This window comes from Pteropus medius, unplaced genomic scaffold, assembly GCF_902729225.1.
Source record: "Pteropus medius unplaced genomic scaffold, Ma_sr-lr_union100, whole genome shotgun sequence".
NCBI lineage: Eukaryota > Metazoa > Chordata > Mammalia > Chiroptera > Pteropodidae > Pteropus > Pteropus medius.
In genome coordinates this window covers 287,414-308,429 of record NW_024351729.1, presented here as the reverse complement: position 1 = coordinate 308,429, position 21,016 = coordinate 287,414, and the positions used below count along the sequence as shown (strand labels likewise).

Here is a 21,016-nt window from a genome sequence, read left to right as displayed (position 1 = left end):
TACCTGGAAGAAGAGTATTCCAAGCAGAAGGAACAAGTGCAAAGGTCTTTGGGCAGGAGACTGCTTTGTGTGTTCCGGGAATAATGAGAAAGTCAATAACTGGAGCTGAGTGAGTGAGGGAAATGAAATCAGAGAGGTAACAGGGTCAGACCATGTGAGGCTTCATGAGCCATTATAAAGACTTTGACTTTCAGTCTGAACAGAGGCACGGCATGGTTTGACTCAAGGCTGTAAAGGGTTACCCAGACTGATGCATGAAGGTTAGGCAATAGGGAGCATAGAATCATGGAAAACTGGAGCTACTGTCTTAATCCAGAAGAGAGATGACCACAGCTTGGATCTGGGCAGTAGAGGTAGAGGTGGGAGTGGACTCAGACTTACAGCTATCTATATGTCCTATAGCACATTAGAAAAAGAGTCCTTAGCATGGCGACTATAGTAAATAATACTGTATTACATATTTTAAAGTTGCTAAGAGAGTAAGTTTTAGAAGTTCTCAAAAAAAGAAAAGGAAAGAAAGTCCCTTCTGGAGCTCAGGCTGGGTTTCAGTCCCCACTTGCCCCTTCACCCAGCTGCCCTGGACAGGGCACAACCTGCAAGTCCTGTTTGAATCCCGGATACATTTCGAAAGTAGAGTCAGTAGGATATACTGACTCAAGGATATCCGGGCCTCAGGAGAAGCACATGCATTTATATTAGTTTGAAACAAGGTTGTGCTGGTCTATATGTTGGAATGCATATGGAATTGAGAGAGGTTTTCACATTGAGGAGTTTCAGGACTGGCAAACCCAGTGAGGGTCAGGTTGCCAGCCATAGTTGCTGTCTAACTCAGACAGACCGTGGAATGGGCTTGCCAGTCTGGGGTGGTGCTAGATCTAGATGACAAAGAGAGCATTAAGTGATCCTCCCGCCTCTCTGCACCTCCTGGTCTAAGGTGTTTTCTCTCCAGGTGCTGGGTTATTGCTTTCCTTCCATGGCCACAAAATTGGTGTGTCACATCCCAGTAGCTATAACTTCTCTTTTTCTCCAATTATTCCCTAATTTGCATCCAGACCTTTTCTTGGGAAGGGTCAGATGGGAGTGAAATAGGGCATTTTTACAAAATTTGCAAAGACCCATTATACCCTCCACCTTGATGCACGTATTCATTTCCTACTGTCATTTCTAGCTTTTGGAGCTATATTTCTTGCATTGCTTGGCTCATAGGCTCTTCTTCATCTTCAAATTCAGTCTTTTTAGCAGCATCTTCATATATCTCTCTTTGTTCCTCTGTTCCCATCATCACATTGCCTTCTGCAGTAAAAACTCTCCTTGCTACCCTCTTACAAAGACACTTGAGATTACATTCAGTGCCCACTGTGATAATCCAGGATAATTTTCCCATCTGAAGATTCTTAACTTAATCATATCTGCAAAACTCCTTTTGCCATATAAAGTAACAGTCACAAGTTTCAAGGATTAAGACCCAGATACCTTTGGGGCTATTGTTCAGCCTGCCACAGCATCTGTGGGCCACTGTAAGGGAGTTGGAGAGCAATGTCCTCAATCAAATAATCTAGAACCAATCTATCAAGAGAATCCTGATGGCTGGACCAGAATTAAGTTGGCATTCCCTAGGCCCCCTTGTGACTTGGCTGTAACCAGAAGGTCTACCAACAAGGATGGCCTAGGGTAGCCATTGGGGGTAAGGGTCGAAGAAGTGTCATTCCAAGAAATAGTGAGGGCAGAATCTTTCATTTTCAAATAAGTCTAGAGAACTCCCTACTCCTTTCATCCTTGTCAGTACCCAAAAGATGGCTGACCAAGAGGAGACGAATGCTTTTGGGGGATGGCCACACTCAGTAACCAGGCAGCCCTTCTTATGTGTATAGATCAGAAGGAAGTGAAGGAGGCAGAGCTGATTTGGGAGGAGGCCATTTCAGTGCTTGGCAACCATATGATGCCCGTGGTAGGGAGTACCAAATATCCATCCAATACCTTGACTCTTGGTCCATTATTGGGTGGCTTTTGTGACAAAGGGCACACCAGTGTCAGATTGTTGATGGTCTGCAAAGCCTAAAACATGACAGTAGCAGCCACCCAATGGACCCAATCAGGTTTCACCTTAGCTAAGCCACCAATGAAACAATCCCAGGCATTTAGAGGAACCTCTGAGACTTGAGGACCCCACTGATTCACATCCTTGCTTCAAGTAGTTTCTCTCAAAGTAGTAGCTGCCACCTTTTCATGTAAAACTTCTCTAGGGCCAGGCTGACTGCACTCTTTAAAACGCCATTTCTATTTGACTAGAGAGGCCTTTTAGGCTCTTACCATGTTGTTAATCATGAGGTTCAACTTGATTCCCCTTAAAAGGAGGCTATCGGGCTGAGAATTACAAAGCCTCCTGGGTCTAGAGTTCTCCAGCAGCAGGTGTACCTGCCGGCTACGTCTGGCAGGTGACAATGTTGAACTGAGAAATGGCTTCTCTGCAAATACCGGCAGCTTGAGTTTTTAAGTAAAGCTGTGATTTCCTGTTTTCCGTTCCCCATTCTTTATTGTTTCTGCTGGCCTGTTCTGGAGGGAAAGGGGAGGGGGGTTGGGAAATGATCTGCGTGTCTCACTCATCCTCTACATATAGCAGCCCCTGAATGGGAAAATTCCTCTAATATTTAAAGGACTGGAAAAGTGCAGGCGCATAGCCCATCAATTCCTACTACATTTTCAAGTGTAGAAGCAGCAAAGACATTGGGCCCCACACAAAATCACTTTAGCTTCACTTTTCCAGTGCAAACCTTGTCCAAACCGCATCAGTTGAATTTGGGCACGTCTTCCCTTATAGGAGCAAAGACCAAGAAATGTAACAAATGTTTGTCAGGGGCTACGACAAGCATCAGGAGACCACCCTCATCCTGCTGCCTGAAAGCACAGGGAAAAAGGAGAATTAGCCTGCAGGGTTTGGTGGAGGCAGCAGAGGGAAAACTTAATTGTCAGGCTTTTTCCTTCGTTGGCTTCACACTCCAGAATTAGCACCCACAATTTAGTACTGCCGCCTCCCTCCTTTGATGTCTTATAGTTGCCCCAGACCAGGGAACCCTTTCTTTCTGCACCGATACATATTGCTGCATTTAATCCTGCAATTTTTAGCACCTCGGCCACCCGCGTGCCCAGCCCCTGGGTTGTCAGCCCAGTCCAGAGGACACACAGGCCACTGGCTTATGCAACACTGGCCAAAGCTGACTGTATAGACACACACTTGCCTTACACAGAGGGTGGATGTCCCATAAAGCCACCTATGACTACTCCTTCCAAACCCAGCTAAATGAAAACTAGTGGCTTTGTTATTGGGGTGGGGCTGGATAGGCCTCCTGAGTCAGTTGCTTTTCGCAGTGCCCCATGTGGTGAGAGGAGTGGATGTATTGGCCAGAGGCAGCTCACAGAATCCCTGTTCCAGGTGCTGGCTTCCCGCAGTTCCTCTAACCCACAATGGGCTAGTCATCTAGGGGCAGTCCACATCTTGTGTGGGCACTTTCTCCATCTAAACCACCACCATAACCACCATCTCCCCTCTCCCTTCTCTCTCTCTCATGCACACGCACACACACATGCCACCCGTACATAAGCATGCATGCACATATGAGACAGCACTAAGAGTCATAAGGTGTTCATTCTTCACTTAGGCCTGGAGGTGGCCAGAAGAGTTTAACCTGTACATAAATTAATATTAATTTTCTAATTGATTAAGGCTGGGGGGGAGGCGGGGAACAAAGGTAAATTGGTCCATGTGTCTCTCCCCTAGGAGCTACAATCTAGAAAAAGAGAGTTGTGTTTGGCTGTTGTAGGAACTAGTAGACCCTGAGCCAATTACAGCTCACTGAGGGTAAAAAAATTAATATCTCTTCTTGTCTTCCATGTCCCTCATCCTGGGCATTTAATCAGTTGCCAAATGCTCTTGTGTTTAGCTCTACGAAATCTCCCATACCATTCTCTCCCTCTCTATTTCTGACAATACCCTAAAAACTGCTAGGCCATCATGAATGCCACAGAGGTCTCTGCTCACCTGTAACTCATCGAGCAGCCAGGCTGGGGCACCTGGTAGGATCCCCATTCTTCACAACCTTGACCCCTAACTCTCACCCTGCTTCCTCTTTAACAGAAAATCCAGGCTCTCTGGTATGATTTACCTCAACTTCCTGTCCCTAATCTAACCTGGAAGGTATATATATCTATATCTATCACCTTGCTGTAGTAGAGGATGAAACTTACCTGTAGTCTCATTGGAACAGCTTATAGGAGCCAGTCATGACTCAATGGCTACAGGCATGCCTATAGAATGAGCAGTAGCAGTGGAGACATATGGATGGGACAAAAGCCAAGTGGTAGCCACTGGGAGATGACCTGCCAGGTGCAGGTGCAGTGGGAGAGAGACTGGGCTTCAGCCCAGCCACAGCTGCACATACACAGGACGTGCCATCACAGGGGCTTTAGCTATTTATCCAAAATTGAAAATTTCATTTGCATAATATTCATATGAGTTTGGGCTACAGCTGAAAATAACTGTCTGACAAGTGAGTTGCCATCACCTGCCAGCCCACCCAGAGCACAGCACTCACATCCCAGCTGAGGCCTTCCTGCCCTGTGGTCACCAATGGGAACTACTGGATATAAAAGTGCATTCTCTCCTTTCTTCTAGCCTCAGGGAAGCCTTCATTTCAGACTAGAATGTGTGGCTGAGACCCTACCAGTACCTCCAGATGTATCCTGGGTCCTGTGTGCATGCTCCTGAGTAAGCAGAGGGTGCTTGTACACAGTAAGGAGAACAGATCAGAATCACAGAGAAAGCTGGGTCCGATCACTTATAGAGTAGCTGCTTCCCTTGCAGTTCCATGAGCCCAAACTCTGATTTATATCAAGCCTTTGGAGTCATGAGCTCTCTGTGGCCCTACACCTCCCCCACCCCCACTTTCTACCATTTAGTCTGGAGGAACTAAATTATATGCACTTGAGAGGCACTGGATTGCTGAGCTAATTCCTTGACACCAGGGCACCAGAAACATCAACCTCAGATTACTGAGCAAGAAGCACTTATGCTGTGATGCCCCAAAGCAGCTGTTACCATGGGGATGTGTGTTGTAAAGTGAAGATCCAAAGAAATTAGCACAGCAGGTTTGACGGAAAGATAAGGATTAAGTGGCCCCTTTTATTCACATCACTCAGAGAATGCCATCCCCATACAGAATCTTAGGGCACTTGGTTTGAATATGAAAGAGAACCATAGAATCACACAACCATTTCCAATAACAACTAAAGCAAGCTGGAGTGTTCCTCTAATTCAGTTTTGGATCCAGGTGTGTCCCAGATCGCAATGCTCACGCACACAGAGCTGAAATAGAAGGACATCTGGATGTCCCATCTATCTCTCTCTGTACTTTAGCCTGCTCCCTCTCTACAAGTCGGAGATTTCTGAGTACTTAGATGAATGTCCTCTTGGGTCCTATATTGGGATGTCAGACAGGAGAGGCCAGGTGATGGGAAGAAACTTGCCTAGTGGTGGGGGTTCCAGAGCACAAGGCTTGCCTCTGAGCTGGCCTTGGGGCTACACAGAGTCTCACCCTCAGGGCTACAGCTCTTAAGGCCAGCTGCAATGTGTCATTCAGTGAAGGCAGCTCCCAATCAAATGGGTTTAAATGGACAGCTCTTTTTTCCCCTACATCCAGGGTGCTAGACTGCCCTGGGGTGGTAGAGATGGGGTAGCTTCCATGTCAGTTGTCTCTTAGACATGGGCCTGCAGCTTGGCCTAGGGTGGCTAAGGAACATGTTTGAATCATTTTCACAGGAGGCGCAAACTGCATGAACAACGACATTACTCCCAAAGCCATGCAGTGTGGAGTGTGTTTGTTGAAGCTGGTGATTAGCTTCGGCAGTTACCTGTGGGGCCAAGGTGCCCTTCCCCATCTTCAACAGTTTGAGGGAAGATGGCCAACCTAAACTAAGTTCAGGTAGGGAGCTTTTCGCCCTAACCCAGTGGTTCTCATCTGGGGGTGAATTATCCTTTAGAGATTATTCAGTACTGTCTGAAGACATTTTTGGTTGTCACAAAAATGTGGGTGTCAGAGAACGTACTATGCACAGGACAGCACTCCATAACAAAGAATTATCCAGCCCCAAATCTCAGCATCAGCCCTTCACACACACACACACACACACACACACACACACACACACACGCAGGGGCAAGCTGGCTTAGGAGGTTAGGAGGCCTGGAGAGGATCAGACTAGTGTTTGCCACCTCATAGTATCCTGTTCCCTCTTCCTCCTTTCTCCAGTGGTCCTATCTTTCTTCAGTCCTTCTAGGTTCATTTCAGAGGCCCAGTGCCCTTTCTTGCCACTGAGACCTTGATAGGTCTCCCTAACTTGGGACCATCTCAGGAAGCAGGGAAGGATAGGGGTTCAGGGCTTCTTATGCAAACTGACCCACTTTTTCCTCCTGTGACTAGCTCCATAGGACAATGGAGCTTTTGCTAAACCACAGACAAAGGGAGCCCACATTGACACAACTCAGGGAGAGCACTCCAGGGCCTTTAATAGAACAAAGACCAATAATTCATGAGAATTTTCTCTTGCTAAAAATAAGTGATAACAAAGTTTTTAAATTTTTTCTTTGGAAATATCCCTGAAGAATTGAAAGCAGGGACTTGTACACCAGTGCTCACAGCAGCATTATTAGCATTAGTCAAAACGTAGAAACGACAACTCAAATGTCCATTGAAGGATGAATGGACAAACAAAAGGTGGTATATCCATACAAAGGAATCTTATTCAGCCTTAAAAAAGGAGGAAATTCTGACATATGCTGCATAGATAAATCTTGAGGACATTATGCTAAATGAAATAAGCCAGTCACAAAAGGACAGATACTATATGATTCTACTTTTGTGAGATATTTAAGAGTAGTCAAATTGAGACAGAAAGCAGAATGGTGGTTGTTAGAGGCTGTGGGGAGGAATGAATGAGGAATTGTTTCTTGAATAGTTTCTGGTTGGGAAGATGAAAAAGTTCTGGAGATGAAGGTCCTCATGGTTGCATAACCATGTGAATGTACTTAATGCCACTGGACTGTGCACTTAAAAATGGATAAAGTGGGAAATTTTGTTATGTCTATTTTACTTCAATAAAAAATTATTTAAAAAATCTCTCTTAGGCATGCACAGGAGCAGGCTGTGGACGTTGGTCCAGTGCTGTGGATAGGCTGTGGACCATCAGTGGGTCTAGTAGATCGTTAGGGCTACAGACTTTATTGGAAATTAACCAGTTTTTCACTTATGTTCCATGTCTGATCTAGAATCCTCATTGCAGTATGGAGTGGCATCTCCTGTTACTTCCAACCTTTCATATTTCCTCAACATTTCCATGTCTTTCTTTCATGACCTTGGTAAATGTTTACTTTTTTGTGATCCTTATGAAGTTTTCTCAATTAAACTATGACAAATTTTTTTTTCTTAATCTCTTTTAGGGCCAGTTTGGCAGGAGATCATACATATATACACACACATGATGGTGTATTGGACATAAAGAATTCCATGAAGATTCACTTGCTCATTTGTCAGTCATTGAACAGTTGTTATTGAATCCCTGCTAAGTGTCAGGTAGTGTTCTAGATTCCGGAGGATTACAGTGGTAAATAAGACAACGCCCCTGCTCTCAGGGACTCTAGTGGTTGTTGGGGGAGGGAAAATACTGGTAATGAAAAAGTAGATGGATACACAAAATAATTTCAGGCACTTAGATTGTAATTTTTTTTAACAATACACAGGTCTTTTATTTTTTTACACTTATCATGCCATGAATTTATAGGAAATGGGTTCCAGCAGCTCAGGCTCTTTCCATTGGTTCTCACAAAGTTTGCTTCTCTGGGCGGAGCAGGCTGGCGCTTCAGTTGAACCCAGGTACCTTTCTCTTTGGCTTCCTTCTTTTTTTGATCAATTTCCATCACACATTTCAGGAAGTTATCTTGGCTCTCAGAGTGCTTAATATGCTCGATATGTTATTGGAGAGTGGGGATCCTCTTCTGGCATGTTGTCCAGGTTCTTGATGTCTCGAACAAAGAATTGAGTAAGACACTGAAGTACAGCAGAAAAGAATAGCTTTATTGGAAGGGCAAGTAAAACAACAGTACACTTCCAGACGTGGGAGCGGGCCTGAGCAAGAGAAGCGTAGCTCAAAAGGCCTGGTAACAAAGCCTTTGGGGTTTTTATCCCTATTTGCTGTGGGTGGTTACTTTTGTTAAGTAATCAATCAATCAATCAATCAAGTAATCAAGTAATCAATCAATCACGGTGGGCTTCCTTGATTGACAGAACTAAGATCGACAGGACTCAGTGATTCATCATTTGCTTTCTGTGCATGTTTGTTCCCAGAATTCAGTCTGTTATAATGATATTAATGAACTTCAGGCATGTGCATCATATTATAATGATGATATAATGAGGCTCAGGTGAATTGAAGGTCATTGGGTCTTCATTGTGCAGGGGCAAGTGACAGGCTTAAACTGGTACCTAATTCTCTGCTCACTTGTTTCTATTAGTTACTTTTAGCCTAAAAATGCCTTCTGGCTTGCTTAATTGTGGGCGGATTAAGACGGATCCCTTCTAGGATAGGATGACCTCAGTGTCTTTGCAGGCAGACCCGAAGCCCCCTAACTACCTTTCTTGCCTATCTCTTTTCTAAGAGCCATGAACTCCCTTATTATTAGTATGGATGTTGAGGGACTCGAGGTCTCTTCTGTATCTGCTTCTTGCTGAGAAGGGTCATTGTCCCTGCCTACTGGGGTTTCATGGAGTTCTTTCCCTTTCTGCCTTAGTTAGGGTGGGGTCTTGGGTTTCCTGCTGAAGTGCCACCTCGATCCCTAGACAAGGAAAAGAATATACGAACTTATTATTTAAATCATATATTTGTTAATTTCTATTATTGATTTGCCTATTAAGCGAGTAAAGGGAAACAGGCTTAATATATTTCACAAACGAAAGAAAAAAAACTTGGGTTAAATGTCCCCTCCCTTCTTGGACTCTATGGGCCCTGTTTTGGTCTAAAGCCATTCCTGCCTTATCATGGGCCAAGGAGAAGGCTGAGTTTCAATGATCCTTATCAATAGCTAGAGGACCCGAATCACTAGTTACAATGTAATTACCTAAGTTTCAGGGAGCAGATCTTTCTCCAAAGAAAGGAGGAAAAGAAAGACTTAACTAGGTTTACTAAAATGATTAAGATTTTGCAAGTGATGGTCTGTACCATTTCCTGCTAAAAGATTAAGCATTTTACAAGTGATGTCCCATATCAAATATGTACATTAATTGTTTTGGCAAGAATCCTGCTCTTAACTTGTTTACAAGAATGCTAACGCATGCTGGGTAACCTTGGAGACTCTTCCAATGTTGCCATGGTAACATTTGTGGGGCATTTCTCTTTGAACAGCGCCCATTCCCTCGATGTCTACTATATCACTTTTCTTACAGGTTTGCATGTATGTGGCAAGAGGACAACTCCATGTTTTCTAAAAGGCCTAGAGAACATATAGCAGGTGCCTCTCCTCTTTCTCTTTGTGTTGGTCATTTAGGTGAATTAGTGGAAGATGGTGGTTCTGGCTGAAAGGGAAAATATTTTTTAATTGGTTAGAAAATTTTATTTTATATGGGAAGATTGGAGAGGCTTTATAGGTGACACTCAATTTTTATTATTTTTTGAGGTATAATATACCAACAGCAAAATGCGTAAACCCAAGTATATATAACTCATGTATGCTGAGATAGTCTTCTCTAGATAGTAATACCTCTCTTTACAGATGACAATATTGACTGAAACAAAAGTTAAAAACTTATTATTCAAAATTCGCAAAATTATTTAATTAGTAAAATTTTTCTAGCCTCTGGTCTAGATCTAAGGACAATGCAGGGAGACAGGAGAGGAAACTCCAGGGAGTAGGAAAATTGCAAGATAAATCAGCCTTTTTCTTAAATGAATAAATTACAAGAAGGAAGAATAAGATGAAAATAGGACTCGTAGGTTAAAACAAGGTACATGTCACCTGACTTCAGTAATGTAGGAAGTAGGCAAGAGAACTTTGTTAATTTGTTAAATCAAGCTATATTCAGAGATTACAATATGCTGATCAGCGCTGCAGCCAAATCAAAAGGAAACTCACAGAACAAAGGAAAATTTCTGCTGGGATTGCTAACAACCTATTTCCTTACACCATGAATGCAAAACAGGAAAAACAGTCTTTAAGTAATGCTCTACACAAAATAAAAGGGGTCCTTCTCAGTCCCTTTACTCTCTTTGTCCTCTATTGTCTCTATCCCTCTCAGGCTCTCTCTCTTCCTTGGTGGGGAGACCACACTGTCTATGGAGTGTTACCACTTCTGTAATAAACTTTCCTTTTGACTCTAACTTTGCTATGTGTTTGAATTCTTTCTTATGCTCCCCAAGACCCCTTTTCTCTTTTGGTACAAGGCTTGAGTTCCTCCCTCCCCCCACTCAGGGAAATCTGCCCAGTCCTGCATCAGGGGCAGGGAGCGTGCCCTGGGCCGGTATAATACAAACAGAAAACTTTGGAAGCATAAGGTTGGTTTATTTGAAAATTTCAAATAACGGTGATTTTTAAAAAATGATGAATCCTTCCAAAGTTTGCTATTCTTCAGCTTAGAGCTCCCAGTTGGTACCTTCGTTGGGGACTCCCGTCGCTTGGGCACCGGGAACTCTCCTCGGCCATTGCCTCCCCCTCTGGAGACCTCGTGCGCAGTCGGAGCTGGGGTACCCCGTTTCCCCAGGTCCCATCACGCCTCATCATGCCCCCTTCAAACCCGCTCCGCACTCTCCCCAGCCAGCAGCGGAGCATGCGCCCAGAGGCGGAGGTGTGCGGTCTCCCCTGGGGCCCAGCCACCAGGGGCGGGGCTGGGCCACGGGCAGGGGCGTAAGGCCTGAATTCCAGTCGGTGCTTTGGTCCTGCGCCCTCATCCTGGATAGAAGTCGGGAGGTTGCAAACCACCGAGAGGTGAAGACCTCCCATTTTCCTAGAAAGAACAGGTGGGTGTGAAGGCACGAGGGGAGGTTGGGGGGAGTGAAATGGATGGCAAAAAAAAAACAAAAAAACCAAACAAAAAAAACCCCCACGACCCGGAAGCGAAACGGAGGGAGCTTCCGTTCTTTGTTCTGTCCCCGGTGTGTGGGTCTGTGACAGTGTCCAACGGGGCCTGGTGCTTGTCCGGCGCCTCAAAAGTCTCCTGTCCCTGCCCCCAGGGTGAGTCCGGCCGCCTCCGGGGCTCACGGTGAGACGGAGGCTGTGGTCGCTAGGGAAGGGGGTGGTGTCCGTGCCGCTGCGGCCCGCGGAGTACCCGGGCCCGCCCAGAGCCACAGTGTCGAGAGGCGCTACTCCCTCACCTGCTGCGAGTCCCCGACTCTGTTTCCCCAGGGACCCTCCCTCCCCTGAGCGGAACCCTGCGTGGGAGGGAGGAAGGGGCCTCCGGTTCAGGTTTTGTGACTTAGCTCCTAGCTCGAGCACTGAAAAGTTCCACTGTGACTGTAGAAGAGCCCCTCTCTTCAGAACAGCTGATGTCAGCGACCCTATCTTGATAGCTCTTCGAGATGCTTTTGAGGTTCACACAGTTATTCGCGCCCGCGGCGGAAGAAGAGGTTTGTTTACTTAGCTGGGTTTGAGGGTACTGAATGAGTTCTCCGAAGTGTGCGCAGTTAGAACTAGGTCCAGGAGGGCGTGCAAACTAAGATTCCGGGAATAATCCGCTGGCACCTTGTAAATCGAGTCTTGTACAGGAAGTGGTACAACTGTCTGGCTCACAATTTCAATTGTACTAGAATACTGATTTGATCCGCTCTTGAAATGAGATTGAACACAAATTGGTGTTTACGTCGAAAGGGCATGTGTTTACTGGAGAATAAGCAGAATGATAAACCTCAAATCTGTGGTTAATTAGAGAAATTACCCCCCAAGAAGAGAAGTTTGTGGAGAGTGGGCATCATTTGGTTTTGGACAGTTGTGTGGAAGAAGGTTGTACCATTAAAGCTCTGGGCACTAGGCATCTGTGATATGAAGGTCCGAGAGGATAGATTTTCAGTTTACCACCTGAAGACCTCTTCGATGGCTAAGCCGTGCAACAGTGGAACAGACTCTTTGCTGAAGTATTGAGAGTACCTAATAAGTTAGCAGACAGAACATTAGGAGGTGTGTCTTAACACTGGATGGGAGGTTAACCTAAAGCACCTTCATTTCCTTTTCTGTCTCCAGGAGTGCAACGCAAATACCAGTTGTGGTCTTAATTGGTATTTATTAGCATATATCTTTCTTTCCTTATCTGTAAACATTTAGAGTAAAAGTGAAGTTTACATGAATATTTTTAATTCTTTTTTCTTCTTTTGTCCTTAATACAGCCATTTGCACCAACTAAAGTCATAATTCCTAGGAACTTGAACAGAGGCTCTCAATAATTGCTACTCTGTCCTTATAGGGATATCTCCAAAGAAGGTAGGAAAGAATCTAACGGGTAAAGCTTTCCGTGTCTCATTTTCACTACCAGCTTATCTTTCTCAGTCCCCCAAAACAGCTGCAGGGAGACGGGTTGACAGTGGAGCAGGGGAAGGGCTCTACCTGCACCTGAAGCTGTGAGAGCACAATGGAGATTTTTCTTTCTATGAGAAACATTGTTTACTGATCCAGACACTGGGGACTTGTTCTCAACAATGTGCCTTTGAGCTCCAGCTTAGGTTAACCCAGCTGTGAGGAGGGAGCATTGCTATTTTTCTCTGAAGTCACAGCCTCTGATTTTCCTTTCTAGGGAGAGTTTAGACTAAGAACTGATTTGTTGAGAGTGTCTGCTTGTAAACAGTCCTGGAAATTGTAAAGTTGATTGATAAGAACAAAATGATGGCTGGCTCTAAAAGTTAAAGGCACCCAGCTGGAAGAGTGATGGTGGCAAGAAGGTGTGTCACCCACCTCAAGCTGGTAGGCCTGGCTCATGCCTAATTCAGTGCTTTTCACTGTAATGGAATTGGTGGAGGGCATTTTATACCCTCTTGTTGACGAAAGACTAGAGTTCTCTTAATAGGGATAAAAACAGAGTAATAAGTAATCTTGCGTTTTTGAAATTACTGGTGTTTGCTTAGGGACTTATGTTATTACCCAGGGACATGCATTAGGAAGGAAGAGAGGAAATAAAGAAAGTTGGCTGCTGTTTTCTCTGTTAGAGGAAACACAGCAACTGGGACTAGTCTTTTAGATACATGTAGATATATGTACCCACTCCATGTAATGAGACTCACAAGGATCTTAAAAAGGGCCCAAATCCCTTAATAATATTCCACCTTTGACTGGGACTTGAAGCAGAAAACCGTTTTAGAAAGAAAGAGGAGAAAGAATTTATCTTCTTTAATTTAATAGATTTGAGCTATTTGCCCTCGTTCTGTGAGACAGGTGATGTTTCCCTAGGTTTTTTAAGATGAGACAGAGAACTCATGGAAAGTTTCTCTGACCTTTGTTATTTGGGTTCTACCTTATGGCCCCTTTTCCTCTAAGAATAACACTTTAATTTAATATAACAGCTAGAAATCTAATAAAGCAGGCTTTTTCTCCTGGCAATTCTAATGTATATGAGGTTTTTTTTTTTTTTCCTCTTCTATAAACAAATAGCTCTATCCGTTATCCCAGTTATTCTTAAAAGTTGGTATGGTGCATATACATTTTACAGTCTGTATTTACACTCTCTTTTTATCTTTACTCTGATATTTTTCATGTTTTTGATGATTACTTAGTATTTAGTTCTGTTAATATTATTTGACACCAGTGTTCCCCATTTTTTGTTGTTACAAATATCCCTCAATGTGTGAGGGGAGCCAAAGGTGGGATACTGTTAAGGAACGTGGACCTTTTTACAGATTCTCATGTAATCTCATTACATGGAGGGGATGGATATATTCACCAGGGTCTTGAAGACTAGTCGCAGCTGCTGCATTTCCTCTTGCTGTTCCTGGGTATTAGCTGAAATGCTAGTTCCCCTCTTTCTGTATCTGGGAATTTTTTTTATTTTTATTTTTTTTATTATCTTTGAACCTTGAACTTTTCCTTCTGCAGTACTTCCTTATTCTCATTCAAAACCAGCTTCCTGCCAAGTCTGCAAATAGAGACCAGAGACAGAAGCTTCTGGCCCTATCCATGGAAACTCAGGCTGATCATGTATCTCAGGAACCTCAAGCCCTGCTTGAGAGTGGTAAGGAATAAGGATTCATTCATTTTTTTTTTTTATTAAGTCATTCAGCAATTGTTTATTGAAATCTCTTATTCACCAGGTACTAGGCTAATCACTAGAATCCAAAATGGGTAAGCCACAGTTTTTGCTATTCAGTAACTCACACCTGAGTAGAGAAGGCTGACTGAAGCCAATAATTAATGTACAGCTGAGGCATTTTTAAGGGCTGTGGCTCATTGTCGAGGATTAAGAAAACTGGCAGTCACTGAAATCCATTTTCCAGGCTCTTTGTAACAGCCAACTTCATAGTCCTGATTTGTGCTCTTTAAGACCATGTGCTTAGAGGAGGGTGAAATGGATAAGATGCCACAAGAGTATTTGTATTTTGCTTTCATAGATTGCTTTCATGACTTTGGATCCAGTTTCAGTCCATACTTACTGGGAAAAGCATTTAAAGACCTTTTTGTCTGGGTGATTCTGTGGAATCTAGGATCTAGGGATTTAGAGTCGCTTAAGGATAACTATGTTAACCTAGGAAAAAAGCAATCAAACACAGAAATAGGAAACATTTGTAGTGTTTTGAGACTTGTAGATTGGATGGAGAAGAACTACGGGTGTTATGTTTTCAGTCAGGATTGGGTGAAGTTACTAGTTTTCCTTAGGTCTAAGAGAATATCACGCAAGAGTTTGAGTTCAGAGATGTGGAGAATAATGGGAGGGACATGAGGAAACAGCCTGTGTTTTTGGCCAGGCTTCGGAGAATGGACAAGAACACACTCATCACTAACAGTAGGACTCGGTAAATTTCATTGAGAATAGAGTGATCAGAGAGAAAAGAAGGGACCAGGGATAGATTGGAGAGCAAGAATCAACAGGATTTTAGACATCTCTCCTCAGGGGTAGGCCCACACTGTATGTGCCTATGGTAAGCACCTTTAGTAGCTGCAGAGGAAGTGAATTTATAAATGTCAGAGGGAGTGGATCCTAGGTTGTCACAGGACCCAAGAGGTTTCTATAGGTCAGGAGGCCAGAATACAGATAGACTCTCATGGACCCCATTGTTGTCTTTAGCTCTTCCTTCCTCAAAAGTTCCTGCATTTTCCGACAAGGGAGGTCTAGGGGATGAGATGTTAGCAGCTGCACTCCTAAAGGCCAAGTCCCAGGTAAGCTGTGGTTCCCCTTATCCTCTTTTTCTTTACCATTTTGGGGACGTGGACGTTGTTGGTGCAGCAGCATCCTATTCAGTGCCCTTACTTTGATTCTCTCCATCAGGACTGTGGTCACTTCCTGCTGAATGATTGACTTTTCTTTTTTGGTCTCTAGTCTCTCTCTAGCTTAATCTCCTTTCCCCTACTTCCCAAATATGCACTCTTAAACCCCATCCCAGATTTTTCTTTTGGTGTTGCCAGCCCCACCCCTCACCCTGAAATTGCATGCAGGAACATGTTGTTTCAGGAGTTGGTGACATTTGAGGATGTAGCTGTGTACTTCATTCGGAAGGAGTGGAAGCGTTTGGAACCTGCTCAGAGGGACCTCTATAGAGATGTGATGCTGGAGAATTATGGAAATGTATTCTCACTGGGTAAGGAGTTATTCTTTCTCAGTAAAATTCCCTTGGCATTTCTTTGCTTTCTCGTTTGCTAGTACTAGTTGAGTCACTGAAAATAATTAGCTAAGGATAGATTTAGTCTCAGAAAATTCTAACAATAATAATGACTTCCATTTGTTGGTATACAATTTGTAGTTGATAAAGAGGTTTCGTGTAGTCTCTCATTTAATCGTTGCAGTAACAGCAATTGAAGTAGCTAAAATTAGCCTCATTTTATAGGTGAGGAAAGAGTGGTCAGAGGTCTTAACTGCTTTACATATACTTCTATAGCTGGTGAGTGGCAGAACTTTAGCCTTGGTCTTTTTAAGTCCAAATATGGTACTTTTTTTCCATGTTAGTCTTAGGATTTAACAAAGATTCCAAAGATTTTTCCAAAAGCTTAACATATTGGGATCCCTGAACGTGTGAGGTACTGCTCTGTGCCCAAGTGAATAATATGGAACTCTGTCTCTTCCCCTTCTCTTTTGGACTACTATAGGGACTTGTTGCTCTGTTCAGGACCTTGTTCAACTGCTGCTCTCATAGAAATTCTAATTTGTAATAAGGAACAGTTTGCTTCTTAAACTTTAGTTAATTCCTCATCTCTCACCTATTTTCAATGAGAACATTTTCCTGAGTAGTGCCAGGAGATCTTCCTAACTCATATTTGAGACCTCCCTGAGATTTTTTTCTGTCTCCTGCAGATTCTGAGTCTGGAATTGAGCTCTGGGACTGCTTGGTATGAGCAGGATAAACCTTGTCCCATGAGCAGGATTCCCAGTTAAGAATTTCGACATGCTCTTTGGGCTGGAGTAAGAGGAAGAGCTGAGGGTCCTGGGTTTGAAGGGAACTGAGAACATAAAGGTCTTGAGTAGACATGTTTGGGTGAGACATGTTTGGCCATTTTTGAGTAGACATGTAGGAGTAGACATGTTTGGCCATTTTTGTCCCTAACACTCATTGCCTTGTATTTACTTTTTAAAATGTTGACAAACTAAAAATGCTAACTCTTTACGCTTATTCTCTGTGCCTGAAGTTTCTTTTAGAAACCCCAAGGCAGTGAACATAGAGAAGTCAAATATGGAAATTGTTTACATAGCCTCACATCAGCATAGCCCCCTAGGCCTAAGGCCCAGAGATAGACTAACTCTGTCTTTTGCCTACTGCCATAGATTTGGCATATGTGGCCCAACTGTAGACATGAGTGTTCTTTTAATCTGGGGCTGTAGCAGTCACTAGTGACCTCACCTTTGTTGCTCTTTCTTGTTCTGCTACTGTTTCTTACCTTCCCTACTTTTCTTAGGAAAACTGTTTTGAGAGTTTTGAGAGTCATCATCTCCCTAATTCTATCTATAGTCTCTAACCTCTCTGAGGACTTTGTCACTTCATTAAATGTCCTCCTTCTGTTTTTGGTTCTCTGGCTCGCCTGATCCATCCTCTCCTTAAATATCTAATTTTCTTTATACTTCCAGCTCTTTTCCCAGTTTTATTCCTGCCTTTCTCCTTCCCTGTTTCTTTGACCCAGTTCTTTTATTCTGCCTTAGCTACACACAGCCTGGGCAGATAAGAGGCCTGCACGTGGTTATCTGGTCCTCTAGTTTTGATTTTTTCTTCCACAAGGAACAAGTGATTTTTGTATTTTGTATTGTGCCAGATGGTGAGACAAGAACTGGGCATGATCAAGACATTTCTGAAGAAACAGGATCACATGGGATGCTGTTGGGAAGATTCCAGAAGGATATTTCTCAGGATCTTAAATTTGAAGAAGCCTATGAACAAGAAGTCAGTCTAAAGAGGCAGCTGGGGAACTCTTCTGGAGAAAGACTGAATAGGAAGATACAAGATTTTGATCAAGTGACAGTTGAGGAAAAGCTAACCCCCATGAGAGAGAGAAGTGAGAAATATGATGATTTTGGGAACAGCTTCACTGTAAGTTCTAACCTTATTTCTCACCAGAGACTTCCTGTGGGAGACAGACCTCATAAGTGTGATGAATGTAGCAAGAGCTTTAATCGAACTTCAGACCTTATCCAACATCAGAGAATCCACACTGGGGAAAAACCCTATGAATGTAGTGAATGTGGGAAAGCCTTCAGCCAGAGCTCACATCTAATTCAGCATCAGAGAATCCACACTGGAGAGAAACCTTATGAATGTAATGATTGCGGGAAGACCTTCAGTTGTAGCTCTGCTCTCATTCTGCATCGAAGGATCCATACCGGGGAGAAACCTTATGAATGTAACGAGTGTGGGAAAACCTTTAGTTGGAGCTCCACCCTTACTCATCATCAGAGAATCCACACTGGAGAGAAACCATATGCTTGTAATGAATGTGGGAAGGCCTTCCATTGGGAGCTCACCCTTGTGTCCATCACCAGAGAATCCACACACTGGAGAAAGCCCCATAAATGTGTGAGTGTGGAAGGCCCAGCACAAGCCCAGAGAAACTCACACACTCTTCCCCTATCAGCTTTCCAAGCACACTGGAGAAGCCTATGAATGTATGGAATGTGGAGGGAAGTTTACTTATAGTTCAGGCCTTATTCAGCATCAAAGAATCCACACAGGGGAGAATCCCTATGAATGTAGTGAGTGTGGGAAAGCCTTTAGGTATAGTTCAGCTCTTGTTCGCCATCAGAGAATTCACACTGGAGAGAAGCCTTTGAATGTAACAGGGATGAACAAAAGTTCTCTCAGAGTTACTGCTGAATTAAATATTAGAGAGTCGACATGAAAGAGAGCCGTACCCCCGTTTTTCTCACTTTTTCTGAGTCTAAAGAGCTCCTGCCTTACTATAAAAGTATGAACAACTTAGGATACACCCCTTGTGATGCGAACCTTTCACTTAATGGGGCAAATTAGGCAAATCATCCTGGCACAGTGATTAGCAACCTAGTCTATTTCCCCAGGAATGATAGACCAGCTTTGAAAGATTATGAGGCAAGCAGCAGATTAAGTACTGGGAATAGAGGGAATCTCTGGGACCAATCACCTTCTATTTTGGAAGGCAGTTTGCACTAGACTGTTTCTCACACCAAGGGAGCCTTTCCAAGGTGGGGATGGAAGCACAGTGGGAATAAAATTCTAAGGATTCTTCTAGTTAGAGTCAGTATAGTCAGCACAGAAGGCAATGGAATGTTCTGGGTCCTGTTATTTCCTAAGAGTGGGAAAAGGCTATATTTGAAAGCCACTGTTTCTAATCCACCTTTAAGTTTTGATAGGGAATGTATTATTTTACTTCATGACTTCATTAATTATGGAAATTGGATGCTGAGGGATTTGTTATTTTACTGAGGGAGGTTTTCTGTGGTAACTGTATCCTCTGGGGCCCTTGGAGTAGCAAGACCAAGTTTCCAAGAGCAGACTGGCAGTTTTGTTGGAGAACCCCCCTCACTCCCTTTTGTGATAAGACTAACTGGGAAATCTATCTAATCAGTGTGTCTAACATGAGGGAGTGGGGAATGGATCAAAAGTTTTTATCATTGGCCTCTTCATTTCCTCTCACCACATTCTGCCTCTCACTGCTCCTGTGATATGTGATTTAATCTAAACCCCTAGTTACTAAGGATACTTTTAAGAAGCTCATTCAGCCTGCTTGCCCTGCCCTCTGTCACCTGTGACCTGTGACATCTGGCCCTAGCAGCCAGACCTCGCCTGACCTCCCCTCTGACTTCAGTAGCAAAGTGTGATGCAAATAAAGAGCAAATCCCAGGGAAGGAAGGCTTTGGCCTGAGCCTGATGGCAGGGTTAGGATGGAGCTCCTGAGTTTTCCCTGCTAAAGGGATAACCTTTCATTATGTTTTCTCAATTCTGCTCATCTTGTAGCATAAATGAAGTGCACTATTAAAGAGAATAGTTTTTCAGAAGGAGAGATTGAGTGTGTTTTTGTGCAGGGGCCAAATTTGTTTAAACTTATTTCATTTTGTACAGGAAACAGTGATTGTAAGTAGAATCTTTAAAATTTTACAGATGATTTCTCTTTTAGTCACAAACGTGACCTTTCTGTCAAGACTCTCATATTTTACTAGCTATTGCATAGACCAATCATTTACACAGTTCATGTTTATACTCACATGTAGGATTTTATGTGCTGCATATTCTGTGTGATATGATGCTTAAAATCAATACCCCAAACTAGAAAGGTGTTATTGGGCATGGGATCCCTGACAAGAACATACTTGGATATTGGGTAGCAATGGGCATATTTGGATTTCTTAGATTGGCTGTTGGTGGGAGGATGTTACAGTTACTGAGAATATCAGGAAATGTCTGCAACTCTGGCCTCTGAAAAATTTTGGATCACGTGATTGACCACCTAATAGTTTTTAATTTTTCAAAGTTATAATGAAACATCTTTTTGGCTCTTCTCTGACATTCACCATGTACATGCAGATTGACTTTGTTCCTCAAAGTGTAGATCATGGAGTTATATTAGAATCACTAGGCTGCTCAAGTAATGTAATGCAGCTTTCTGAGCCCCAAAAGCAGATTTATAAGATGATTAATGAGGACAGAGCCTAAAAATTTAACAGAAGAAAGAAATAGTAATGGAATAGAGAAAATTTCTAGGAGGTAAATGAGCTAAGTCTTACAAGACATAATATGTAGTAAGTGAGAGGAGATTCCAGGCAGGACAGTTACCGTAGGCCTGAGCATGGCCACTTATGTGGAGCTCTGGGGAAGACCCCTGAACAGGTAAAACTACTAAGTGATGAATAATCATTGCATGTGAATGACCAACTTCTCTGCCCAGGTGCTGAGCTGCGCCCCAAAAAGATCATGACTTAGGGCTTCTCAGTGGGACATGTGACTGATAGGGACCATTGCATGAAAAATGTTTTTTAAATATCTTTGAAACTATTTCCATAATATTTCATTCACCCAATTCTCTTGATTATTCTCATCAATCTCTAACAAAATTTCTTAATGTTCGGTCATGGTATCAGTTTGTCTCTGTGCCATTATCCTTAGAACTCATTTACTTCTATAGCCTCAACTATTACTCTGCCTGGGTGCTTTTCATATATTACATCATTTAATTCTCACAACCTGTGTGAGGCAAATGTTAGTATAATCCCATATTGCAGATGAGGAAATGTGATTGAACTTGCCCAGTGAGATATGACGATATCAGAGAATAGAAGACCTCCCCTGGGTTGCTCTTGGTGGGAGGCCTAGGTGGCTTGGATGTGAAATGGGGAGG

General features: G+C 43.2%; 1 protein-coding gene and 1 long non-coding RNA gene across 3 annotated transcripts; one reads left to right on the top strand and one right to left on the bottom strand.

Moving 5' to 3' along the window:
* Positions 1-7,763: 7,763 nt before the first annotated feature.
* Positions 7,764-10,886, bottom strand: LOC120587440 (uncharacterized). The gene is made up of 2 exons (XR_005648965.1): positions 10,692-10,886; positions 7,764-8,096 (listed from the first exon to the last, which is right to left on the bottom strand). It is a non-coding gene; the product is annotated as an uncharacterized LOC120587440 (long non-coding RNA).
* Positions 10,887-10,914: 28 nt separating this feature from the next.
* On the top strand, positions 10,915-19,679 carry ZNF3 (zinc finger protein 3). 2 transcript variants are annotated; one of them, XM_039844179.1, is made up of 7 exons: positions 10,915-11,055; positions 12,415-12,508; positions 14,111-14,246; positions 15,297-15,388; positions 15,681-15,807; positions 17,468-17,959; positions 18,306-19,679. In XM_039844179.1, the coding sequence occupies exons 3-7, from the start codon at positions 14,192-14,194 to the stop codon at positions 18,545-18,547; spliced, it is 1,008 nt and encodes a 335-aa protein (XP_039700113.1). In that variant the 5' UTR covers positions 10,915-11,055; positions 12,415-12,508; positions 14,111-14,191; the 3' UTR covers positions 18,548-19,679. The 2 variants fall into 2 exon arrangements, with proteins under 2 accessions (XP_039700113.1, XP_039700112.1); XM_039844178.1 differs by having other exon boundaries at positions 17,468-18,547.
* Positions 19,680-21,016: the final 1,337 nt, after the last annotated feature.

Bases quoted from the DNA above. Each gene is read 5' to 3' on its own strand.
- ZNF3 (XM_039844178.1), top strand. From the start codon at position 14,192: ATGGAAACTCAGGCTGATCATGTATCTCAGGAACCTCAAGCCCTGCTT. The intron at 14,247-15,296 runs GTAAGGAATAAG...TGTTGTCTTTAG, and splicing joins TCAAGCCCTGCTTGAGAGTG to CTCTTCCTTCCTCAAAAGTT. The intron at 15,389-15,680 runs GTAAGCTGTGGT...ATGTTGTTTCAG, and splicing joins TCCTAAAGGCCAAGTCCCAG to GAGTTGGTGACATTTGAGGA.